Source organism: Gekko japonicus, unplaced genomic scaffold (genome assembly GCF_001447785.1).
Source record: "Gekko japonicus isolate JY-2015 unplaced genomic scaffold, Gekko_japonicus_V1.1 scaffold3536, whole genome shotgun sequence".
NCBI classification, from domain to species: Eukaryota; Metazoa; Chordata; class Lepidosauria; order Squamata; family Gekkonidae; genus Gekko; species Gekko japonicus.
Genome location: NW_015164767.1, coordinates 25412 through 37749, shown reverse-complemented (window position 1 = coordinate 37749; position 12338 = coordinate 25412). Strand labels below are relative to the sequence as shown.

Sequence of the window (12338 nt, the reverse complement as noted above, 5' to 3'; positions counted from 1 at the left end):
CTTGTCTTTTTTCTTAAGCTCTGAATTATGTTGTATCAAATGACCTCTAATCAATGCTTTGTTTTTATCCCAAACCACTCTCAAATCAGTTTCTTTGTTTAAGTTGATTTCAAAAAATTATTTTAGTTTTTTCTTACCATCCTCAGCAATTGCTTCTTTTTATAACTATGCTTCATTTAGTTTCCATCTAAAAGTACTAGGTTTTTTTTTTTTTTAATAACCAACTTTACAGGATTATTGTCTGAAAAACTCTTTGGTAAACTCTCTGCTTTAGAGAACCTGGTGACCCCATCTCTTGAAACCCAGATCATATCTATTCTTGAAAAGGACCTATGTCTTTCTGAGATCACACCAGCAACTCCATCCTCGGCCCGTCGCAACCTTGTTTGATAGTAGACTTTCCATGGTTGTTTTTTACTCCACTTCTTTGGCTGACTGCTACGGATTGCCAACGGGTGCCGGATGCTGGCCAGATGTGTCCATTTGATCATGCCAGTAAAATCCGGCCGGCATTTGTGAGTATCTCACGGCAAACCAATGTCTTCTTTTAACTTTTTCAAATGATGATATTTTCTTTTTTTTTTCTTTTGAGGAGCATTTGCTCCATTTATATTCAGTGTTAAGCATTTGTAATCCATAATCATCCACTTCAGTGTCCTCCTTTTCCATGTCCTGTTGAGGATCTTGTGTAGCCACTTCTTGTTGAATCGCTGGTTGCATCTCATCCAACACCCTTTTAAATCTTTCTAGAAATTCTCTTGCCTATTGGACATAATTCAGTCTAAATCTTTGCTGTTCAAAAGTAAAGAGCACATCCTCTAATTTATCCCATTGAAATGAGATCCTTTTCTCTTTTAGTTTTTCAGTTAGGAAGATGTATTCTTTTGTCTTACATAAAATCGAAACAGTTATCTCTTTCAATATAATTATGTCTTTATAATCAATTTTCAGTCTTATATAGTGCAGTTGCCGGTTCAATGAGGGGACCTGGCAACCATAAGGTCTTAAGGAACAATCCTAGATGACATCTCAGAATGACCTTTATTAAAAACTGCTGTGGTTGGGTGTGAGGGGATATTTGTCTATGTTGTGTGTTTTGGAAAATACCTCGATATATTTTTGAATGTTTTTCAAAAAGATAAACCACTCTTAAGATTGCTAAGTTCTCACTTTCTCTTACCTAACTCCACTATAAAATCCACTCTTAGCATTAACAGAAGAGGAAAAATATTTTGCAACCAACCTTATTTGCAGGGCAGCCATTTGACCCTACAATGCCCATCACTAATTCCGTCTGCAATATCATCTGTGCTGTGGCTTTTGGACACCGGTTTTCTGTTGAAGATATAGAATTCATCAAGTTGATGGAAGCCATTGGCTATATGACTGCATTTGCAGGTAGCTTCGGTCATGCTGTAAGTCATTTTCTTTTGCTTTCCTATTAGGTCAAACAGGTGTCTCCTAGATTTCCTTTCCTTCTGTCTTTATGATGAACCCTTTAAGAGGACTAGGGACACAGAAAAATTTCCCATATTCAATGGCTGACTCAAATTTTATGGTTTGAATGGGTTCTGTCAGAATAAGAAGACTTTCTATTTGATAATGAACAATGGAAAAATAGACATCAGTATAGATGCCTTTTGTTCATGGGGTTGGATTTAACAACATTTTTACACCGTACCTCCACTGGCTGATCATTCTTTTGATATATAGATTTCCCAGATTGACTAGATAATATATCTTGATTAAATCTATGTCTTATTTTACTCATATGGGCCATGCTGAACCAGTGAGAAACATGGACTCAGTAGTATATCTGAAATGAACTGAAAAGGCACAATATGTGAACAGCAGAGGAAAACATATGTACAACAGATTATTACAAACCAATAAAAGATACCTCTGTCCCTACAAAATTCAGCCCCCTTATCATTTCTAGCCAAACAAATGAATATCTTCTAGATTACAAAGTGATTTCATTGTTAACTCCCTGGAGCCTGGTTCAAAGATTCACCCCAATACAGAAGAACAAGTAGGGACCCGCAAGAAACTTGCAGGATGGTTATTCCATTCCTCACAGTTTTGCTTCCTCCCCTCTCCCCCTACCTCTCTCACACTCTTTTCTTTCCCCCTTCTGCCCCCCTTTTGGTCAGGAGTAGAACAGTTCAGTTTGAGTCTAGCGCCATCAGAGAGACCAACAAGATTTTCGGGGGGGATCAAACCCATTTCTCCAGACTAGAGGCCACTGCTCTTAAAGACTGAAAAATTTACATTTGCTTTTTTGTGCAATTGAACAAACCTTGTATAAAAAGTTAATAGATGATTGAGGAGTATCAACGAATAATGTAATGAACGTTAAACGTAACTTACAACATTGTCATGTATAATAAAGTGGATCAAAAAGAGTACAAGTAAACATTGAGTGATTCCAAAGGCATAACAACAGATTAGAGATATTTTCTTGCTAATTAGGAGCTGAGTAACCCAATTTCTGAAGATTTCAGTTCTTCCTGACAGGTAAACCAATTATACCCAAAGTATTCGTGTGATGTCTATCAAAGATCATATGTTATAATATTCATATCATAAGAACATAAGAGATGCCAATGTTGGATCAGGCCAAAGGCCCATCCAGTCCAACACTCTGTGTCACACAGTGGCCAGATATCCATTTCAGAAAACCTGTCCAAGAGGTAGGTATAAGGCGATTTCGCACTAGAGCTGCCTCACGGCGCAGCCGCCATTTGCCCCGACACTATTTGTCAATTTCACACCCGAGGCTGCAGGGCTGCATTTGACCCACGGCTTCGCCCGATTTCCTCCGCAGTTTCGTGATCCTCAAAAACCAGAATCACGGAACTTCGGAGGGAATTGGGCGAAGCTGCAAGTCAAAATGCAGCCCCGCAGCTTCGGGTGTGAAATTGACATGTTTGTGTCGGGGCAAACGGCGGCTGCGCCGCAAGGCAGCTCTAGTGCGAAATCACCCGTATATTCTTCATCTGACAGAAAACTCAAGATTGGGAACCACTTTGCACTGAACGTTGGGTTTTGGATTTTTTTTTTGAAGGGTCTGATTACATTTGTCCATTACTTTCCATCACATATTGGTCCCACAGCTTACGGTACCACGTCTGGATAGTGGGAATGTCTTCTTCCTTCCAAGTAGAGGCTATGGAAACCCTTGCTGCGTACAGCATTGTTTCCAATGTGCTCCTATAGTGATGTTGATTGATGGGTTTAGGCCAGACCTCTAGCAATACATTTTTGGGGTTCAATGGTAACTCTGTGTCTAAAATCTTTTTAATGTACTCTAGTATCTCTAGCTAGAAAGTTTTTATTTTTGTGCATGGCCACCAACAGTGTGCAAAAGAGTCTGTTAAGCCACAACCTTTCCAGCACATTGGGGAGCATGTGGGAGACATACAGGATATGGCTTGAGGAGATAGATACCAGGCCACTGCTCTTAAGCACTATACCACGCTGGCTCTACCCGTTATACATTCTGTACATTTAATAGACTGCATTTATGTTTGAAAATTGGTGGGCGCACGGGGGGGGGGGATGGAGCAGAAAGTAGCCTCGCCTAGTGTGCAAAAAGCTTGGCACCAGCCCTGCTCCACCCCCCTCCCTGAAAGCCTCGACCTAGGGAAATGGCAGTCTTTCTCCACAGAGGGGACCAAAGCAGCTTACAGTATTCTCTCCTCCTTTTTATTTGCAGCTCGGGAGCCACATGCGGCTCTTTCACACATATTGTGTGGCTCCCGGCAGGGCGGCTGTGGAAGCGAAAGCGAGGCATGCCTCCCTGATCAGTCTTTCCTTCCCTGGGCGGTTTCCCCTTCCCTGAGTAGGCTTGAGATAGGGGGGAGCAGAGAAAGAAAGCAACTTTAAATGGGTCCTCAAAGGTCCCCCCCCCCCCGCTGGCCAGCTTGGAGAAGGCATTTGTCTCTTTAAATCCCTTCTCCAAGGCAAGCCGGCTGGTGTGGGGACGTTGGGGTGTGTGTGTTGGAGAACACATTTAAAGTTAAAGTTTCTTTCTTTTTACCTCTCCTTTCCTCCCTTCCTCCCTCCCCATTTATTTGCTTTCTTTCCACCTCTTTCTCTCTTTCCCCCTTCCTTCCTCCCTCCTCCATCCATTTGCTTTCCTTCCCCTCTTTCTTTCTTTACACCTTCCTTTCTCTCTGTTTCTCCCTTCCTTCCTTTCTCTCTTTCTCTCTCTCTTCCTTCTTCCACCTCCTTTCCCCATCTGTTTGCTTTCTTTGTTTATGTTTCTGTCTCTTTCTTTCCACCTCTTTCATTCTTTTCACCTTTCTCTTTCTTCCTTCCTCTCCCCTCCCTCCCCATCTATTTGCTTTCTTTCTTTCTCTTTCTCTTGCTTTCTCCCTCCCTCTCTTTCTTTCTCTCTTCCTTCCTTCCTTCCTTCCTCCCCCTTCCTCCCCATCTATTTGCTTTCTATGTTTTTCTCTTTCTCACTTTCTTTCCACCTTTCTCTTTTCTTCCTCTCTCCCTTCATCTCTCCTTCCCTCCCCCCTCCCCCATCAATTTGCTTTCTTTGTTTCTCTTTCTCTCTTTCTCTCTCTCTTAGACTAATAAATATCATTAGCATACACATATATCATTGGGCAAATAAATATCATTATCAATAACTGTTTTACCCCTTTTGCTTTTGTGTTTGGCAGCCTCACTTAATGTTAATAAAAAGTAAATTTGCATATTTTTCAATAAACGTGTGTGTGTAATATTTGTTCATTTCTTGTGGCTCTCAAACATCTGACATTTATTCTATATGGCTCTTATGTTAAGGAAGTTTTGCCACCCATGGTAAAATCCAACCCATTATGCTGACTTGAGAACCCCAGCAGTTATTTTGTAGACTGAGCCATCTTATAGAACTGATAGGATTTTGCTTTCATCTTCCTTGTAGCTCTATGAAATTTTCCCATGGATCATGGATCACCTCCCAGGGCCTCACAAGAAGGCCCTTTCAAGTGCGGAGGCTGTGCTTTCGTTTGCGAGGAAGGAGATAGAAAAGCATAAGGAGCATCACGCTGCCCATGAGCCACAAGATTTCATTGATTTCTACCTATTTCAGATAGAGAAAGTAAGTATTCGCCTTCTACGTGAAGTCAGATTCACTCAATAAAAAAAGATAATGACAATAGTAAATTCAAACTGTATTATTTGAAACCTGTATACCTCTTTCACTGTATGAGCTTCAGGCTCAGAAAACTGAATGGAGGTCTCCTCTCCAGCTCAGAAATCGTAACCCGTTTGTATCACACAGGTGTGATTGTATCACATTTGTATCACACAGTCATGCTGCGGTGGCATTCAGCAGGTATTTGGACTTTAAATCCCTGCTGAGTAGACTCCAGCATGACCCCCGCAACCACCATCGAATCCCCTGTACCTCTTTCTCTTTCTGGATCACTTCCTTCCCCTGGGTCAAACACCATCTTACCGGGGTTTGACCCAGGGGAAGAAAGTGATCCACAAAGAGAAAGCAGTATGGGGGATTTGACAGTGGCAGGAAGACATTAGAGAGAGATTGCGTTGATCCTTGTTATTGTCATTCCTGTAGTGCTCTGTGAAGGGACTGGTGATGAACATCTACAGAGAGACTAAGTTGAAAAAGATATTCAAAACAGCTTCCTATTCCAGAGGAGCTTGTTCTCTCTGTATCTTTTACATTCCTTGGAGTCATATATTTTTCACATGCATTGTATTTTCTTATGTCACTGAAGTTTTTTTCTGTGTTTAACGGATGACAGTGGATGAAGTTACATGTGCTGGCTAAGAGCTTGGGGAAATGAAGGCTTTTTAGTCTATTTTTTTCTTCACAGCTTCGTTAAGACTACTTAAAGTGATAACACCACTAGAAGAACGCAGGAACATAGCCAGGTGTCATAAAAATACACCTGTAGCACTTGTCTAAACTAACCCTATATAGTGTTACCTGCACTTCTAGATTCATAATGGTCTGGTGAGTGCCCCTTACCAAAGTGGGTAGAATGTTAAAAGAAAGTTAGCTGGAATGCAACACAAGGTTATTTAAACAATAAGTAGTTTATTAGCTAAAGACATGCAAGAAATACAAAACAAAATACTTACTTCAAAAAAAGAAAGACAGTCAGTGGTTTTATATATATATATATAGAAAAAGATTTCCCCATGCAGCAGAAGCTTCTGGACTGGCCCAGAGAGATCACGAAAGGCAATGCCTTCTCTGGATCTCCGAGAGTCAGTGCTGAAATGAAGCTTCTGGCCTGCTTTTATACCATATTGGTTCCATACATTTCGATAGAGCCATAGAAATTATAAACTGCAGCAATTAATCTAATTGCCCTGTTAATTGTGGGCCATCATGGCCTAGCAAATGTTCACACATTCCAGAGGCAATGGGGCACCCTGATGCTCCTTTGCAAAACAATGCAAGATAGCATTCGAATCTCTAAATGACAAAGACAAGAATGTTACAATTTCAGGATGTTCTTTGTTCCCTTGACTCAGGTCAGACAGTCAGGCACTGTTTGCTGGAAAGATATCTCTTGAGACAAAGGCCTAGCAAAAATCATGTTGGGAGTCATGTACTGCTAGCTGTTTGGAAGGTTACAGAAATAGAGGAGAGAGAGAACACTATGATTTCTTTATAAAATTAACTGTATAAATGCGTTTTAAATTTTCTGAACCCACTATTTTATTTTTTTCTCACAACAACAGGACTGTGTTCATAATATTTAAAACAAAATCTTGTATTCTATTAGACCCCTACCCTGCCTGGTCCACACAAATTCTTAATAAATTTAATCAGATTGGCCTATTCCCAGAATATCTCTTCTATGGAAGCCTATACAAGGCAAGAACAGCTGTCGCGCAGAGACTTTGTGATGCTGAGTTACAAAATGAAGAAGCTTCGCTACCCAACAACTTCAGAAATATAAAATCTTGGCCTAATTTTACTGCTGACCCTTATTTATTTAACATTACCTATGAGCCCTATACATGGGTCTTTTCCAGAGCCCATTTTGAGGCACTCCCTTCTGCTGTACTGCAAGGTAAATTCACTCGAGTTCCAATGCATGAACGTATATGCCCATGCATGGCTAATATGGTGGAATCAATTACTCATGTCCTCCTGTTCTGTAGATTCTATCAGGAGGAACGAGACCATCTTATACTACCCGTTCTGTCTGGATTTAGCCCTCTGCAGTCTTATCTTGACTTTAGGCCAGGTCCTTCATAAATTCCTCTTAGGAGACGTTCAGAGCTCAGTGACTTATGCTGTGGCAAAATTTTGTTGCTTAGCTATTAGGAAATGTAAACTGTTTTTAGTTGGAAAAAATGTATGATTCTCTTATTAACATTATTTTATTTTTATTAATTTTATTAATTTTCTCTTGTTAATGTTTTTATACTATTCCTATGCTATTATTGTTTTAATCCTTCTTCTATCAGAATTGTGCTGTTTTACTGGCTCTTGCTGTAATAAATTAGATCGATGGATATTCTGTTAGTACCATTCTCTATGGTATGACCACAGACCTATATATATTTACTCATGAAATGTATTTTATACAATAATGTTACTTATGATAGATATTTACAATATAAAAAGTATAACAAAGTGTGTTAAAATTTACAGAATAGTGGCTTCTCTTCATTTAGTTATATGTTTTTTCTTTATATTCACATCGAAGACGAGGGGGGTGGGTTGTTGTTGTTTTTTATGTAAAGAATAGGCTTCCCAAGTCCCCCCGGGGGGCAGGAAAACTCCTGCCCCAGAGACCCGGTCCCGGCCGCCGGGGGATCGGGCCCCGGGGGGAACTCCACCCCGATGTGCATGTCACCTGGAAGTGACGCGACCACGTGGGCCATGCTGGGGGCGGGGCCACAGCCATCTGAGGGAAAACTCTATGGTTTTCCCTCGGATGGCCGTGGCCCCACCCCCAGCATGCCTGGTGTCGTCACGTCACTTTTCTGGGTGATGTGCATGTGGTTCGCATGCACACTCCAGACGCCGGCCAGGAGCCCCCCACTCCTGGTGAAAATGGACTTGGCAACCCTAGTAAAAAATGGCTGGCTAGCTGGCTGGCTGGGCATGGGTCACTGACAATTCAAATACACATTGACTTTTAAAATTCTGTATGTATGGATTTTTCTTAAAGGGATTACTGAGAAAGACACATTGGGTCTCACATGATTAATAAATGGACAGTTCCATAGGTTGTGAATATTTTGTTCATCAATCAATGGATATTTAATTCAGGCCCCGTTCACATGCCAAATTTGCTACGGGAGAGCCATGATTGAATGGCAGAGTTTCCAGGCATGATCACACTGCAACATCTGGCAAGTGGAGCGCACCCGTGGCCAACCCGTGGCGTATCGCCGAAAATGCACAATAAAAAAATACCTGGTCGAAGGTCCTAGCAACTGGACTCCCTCTGTGTGAGCACGCCGGCGCTCCGCTTTTCCCTCTGGCTCCTCGTTGACATGCAGACGCGGAGGGAAGGAACCATGGCATGCCACCGACGTGTGGGATTGCATTCTGGTCCATTAAATTAATGTGCCGCAAATAGCCAGACCTCCCTCCTCACGTTATCCGGCCCGTGTAACCGGGGCCTCAGTCATATATTTTTTCTTCTGAAAAATATATTTGATTCTTATTAATATCTTTGCTTTTTGTTGTGGTGGTTTACCTTGGATGACAAAATTTGCTTGGACCTATGGATCTAATTCATGGCATTTGTAGGTTTCTAGTAGTATAGGGCTTTGGGTGTGGTTGCAACTGATCTGACGCTTCCTCAGTACATGTCGTAGAGATTTATAACCATGGCTTCAGAGTCAAAATGCTTAGAAGTTATTGAAAATGCTATCTCACTTTCTTTACCATCAACAACAGAGCAAGAATGACCCCAAGTCTACTTACAATGAAGACAATCTGACACAGTGTATTTTTGACCTCTTCATCGCAGGAACAGAAACAACATCCTTGACATTACGATGGGCATTGCTCTTCATGGCAAATCACCCAGACATCCAAGGTAAGAAGGACTTCTATATTGACTTAAAGAAAGGCCAACCTTATACCCCCAGGTTGTCATTCTTTGAAGTGCTCATACTGAGTAGCTAATTAACAGCACGATCCTATTAATCCTTAACAGGGAGTAAGTTCCAATGAATACAGCAGCAGATAACCTGCAAAGGAAAGCTCTGTTAGAACCAGATGGCACTAGGAAAAAATCCCAAGAATTCTTAGTAAATTTCATTGGAAAATGGATAAAATGAATTAAATTATTATTGCAGTTTTAAAAAGACTTGAATGAATCAGAACTACATTAAAGACATTGAATACCCATCGGAGGCCCCTGCCACACGGGGAAGAAAATGCATGGCCAAAGTGCAGCTTTTGGAAGCCGCACCAAAATAGACACGCCGCGGCGGGAACACATGGATCCCCTGAACCGCGGCACCGATGCTCCCCAGCACGATCAGATGCCAGGGAGGAAGTCACAGTCGGAGACCGAGGCAGCCGGCTGCGCATGTGTGCGCATGCGCAGTTCGGCCAGGAGCCAGGGATGCGCCAGTAGAAGGACGCGCCGGCGACCCCACGGCCGCGCTTGCCATTCAGGTAAGACCACCTCTGTCGGTGGTTCTTTTTTTCCTGTGGGTTTTCGGGGGTAGGGACGGATTGGCGATGGGTGTGCGCCGCTTCCCAGATGTTGTGGTGAGATTGCACCCGTTTGCTGCGCCCCCGATCCGTCCCTCTCCCGGGCCAAAACCCTCCGTGTGACCAGGACCAGAGAAAGCTAGTCTGCATAATATTCAGAGTGCTGAACTAGATCCTGGAACTAGACCCAAATTGAAATCCTCATTCATCGGATGATCTTAGATTTCACTGGGTGATCTCAGGCCAGTCACTCTCTGACTGATTCTGCCATGTCAAGTATTTCCGCATCTGCACTTCGTTTGTTTTGCTGCTTTCCCTGGTTTCTGCAGATGATTTCACCCTCCCAGGTGCAATAACGCAGTTTGCCCCCTCTTGCCACACAGCAAGTGATCATGGGGACCAATTTGGGTGAAAGGACTCCAATTCCTTTTTTGATGTTGTTGCTTTTCATAGCTTCATGACCCGAGCCTACAGCTCCATGTACATTCCAATTTTTTGAATATGTGACATCGAATAGTCTCACTGGTTCATGAAGGAGGTACAGAAAAATGCAGTGTCCATAATAAAGATTTTAAAAATTGTTTTTCTCAGAGAAAGTCCACAAGGAGATTGAGGATGTTTTAGGTTCTTCTCAATTATTCCACTACCAAGATCGGAATCCAAAGGTACAGGATATTCTTATGGTTGCACTTCTGGATTCTAAGAGTGATATCTAAAAAGGCAGCACTTTGTAAGATGTACATCATGAGGAGGGGGAGGAGGAGGAGGAGGAGGGGAAGAGAAGATGGAGGAGGAGGAGGAGGAGGAGGAGGAGGAGGAGGAGGGGAGTTTTTAAACCCCAGTTTTCTTTACCTTAAAGAGTTTCAAAGCAGCTTAAAGTCTCATGTATAAGAGCTTCCTGTGTAATAGTTTTTGACGGCTACAAACCTGACGTATTTCCCAGAAATATTAAATTATTAGAATTGTGTCAGCCCCCAATTTATCTGGCCCCATCTGTGCTGATCTATTACTGTCAGTGCCTCTTGATAGTATTCAAAAATTTATCCAATGATAGGATGACTGTCAGTACTCAGAGGGCTCATACATTTAGCATATATTTCTTAAAAACCTTTTTCTAGTATAAATGCTGTAACAGTAAAGCAGTGATGGCACTTTACAAAGCTCTTCTCCCACTGAAAAATTCTGGTTTCCCGACTGAGCCAAAGGCAGGGTACATTGTGTTTTCGTTTTGCAAACATCTTTTTAACAGAGTGAGCTGATGAGTTCATGCCTAGAAATCCAGCCATTACTGAATGAAGATATGATTCCTGAGTTTCAGGAGACTGAAGCATGTATATATGGGAAACAGCCATGGCCAGTCTGAGGGTTCAAGAAAGGTCATTTGGCCTAGACCTGAGGCTCTAACGGGGGCCTCCAAATTACAAAAAAAAAAATTACATTAAGTATCACTCTGTTGTTGCTAGAAATGAAAGTTAGAAATGGCTGGGGCCATTCTAGACCTTTGAGAGGGTGTGGGGAAAATAGGGATGCCATGACACTCCCTACAACAGGAAACCTCCCATTGGCAGCCCCCAACCCGAACTGCCACTCAGTAGGCCAACAAGGTTAAATATAAGGAAGAAACCGCTGTAGCATCAACAGTGTAATATCATTTCTGGGGTGAGCCCAGAAGTGACGTCGCACCACTCAAGGACTCATGAGAATTCCTATGGTAAAACCATAGAGTTTCCACTGAAGCCTAGAGTGGCATGACCAGTTCCAGGTTCAACCCAAAAAAGGACACCATGTCATCACTGTGATGGTGCCAACAATATCCCCCCCCCCCGGGTCTCCTGCCAGGTGTCAGGCACTGATTGGCAACCCTAGGAAACAGCAGATACTAGTATTGGGACAATGACTGGAAAAGATCAATATCTTTGTCTGTATGAACCCTGAAGCAACACTTTCATTCTTCCAGGAGGCCATTATTGTTCCAGATCTAAATTCTGTTCTTCTTGATCCTAAACAATGGGAGACACCGGAGGAATTCAACCCAAATCATTTTTTGGACAAGGATGGAAGTTTTGTGGAAAGAGAAGCATTTCTTCCGTTTGGTGCAGGTAAATGCAAAGTGTGGTTGATAGCTGTTTATAGAGGAATCTTTTCTTCTTGTACAGAATGTTTCTTAGGAATCACTGCATTACCAAAACCTTATGACAAATCTTACTATAATTTTGGATAGAAAACGATTGAAAGGTAAACCCTATTAAATTTAGTTTGGACATTACAAGGCTTATTTCCTCTCTCTCTCTTTTTTGCATAACATTATAGAGCTGTGGTGGCTCAAGTGGTTAAGACGCTGAACTGCAGGCTGTGGCAGGTCGGTAGTTCAGCAGTTCAAGACCCGAGTTGCCACATGACGGAGTGAGCTCCCGTCTCTAGTTCCAGCTCCTGCCAACCTAGCAGTTCAAAAGCAAGAAATTGCAAGTAGATAAATAGGTACCACTTCGGTGGGAAGGGAACAGCGTTCCGTGTGCCTCGGTGTTTAGTCATGCCGGCCACATGAGCATGGAAATGTCTTCGGACAGCGCTGGCTCTTCAGCTTTGAAATGGAGATGAGCACCGCAACCCTAGAGTCGGACTCGACTGGCTTTCGAGCAAGGGAACCTTTACCTTTACCTTGTAGAGCTCT

At 42.3% G+C, this 12338-nt stretch overlaps 1 protein-coding gene across 1 annotated transcript in view; it reads left to right on the top strand.

Annotated features, from left to right (window-relative positions):
* Nucleotides 1-12338, top strand: part of LOC107109142 (cytochrome P450 2J5-like) — a 36613-nt gene that overhangs the window by 17322 nt on the left and 6953 nt on the right. The window contains exons 4-9 of the mRNA XM_015409716.1: nucleotides 1255-1415; nucleotides 4922-5098; nucleotides 8900-9041; nucleotides 10259-10332; nucleotides 10917-10998; nucleotides 11605-11766. Of these exons, the coding sequence (XP_015265202.1) occupies nucleotides 1255-1415; nucleotides 4922-5098; nucleotides 8900-9041; nucleotides 10259-10332; nucleotides 10917-10998; nucleotides 11605-11766 (798 nt within the window). The remainder of the gene's footprint in view (nucleotides 1-1254; nucleotides 1416-4921; nucleotides 5099-8899; nucleotides 9042-10258; nucleotides 10333-10916; nucleotides 10999-11604; nucleotides 11767-12338) is intronic.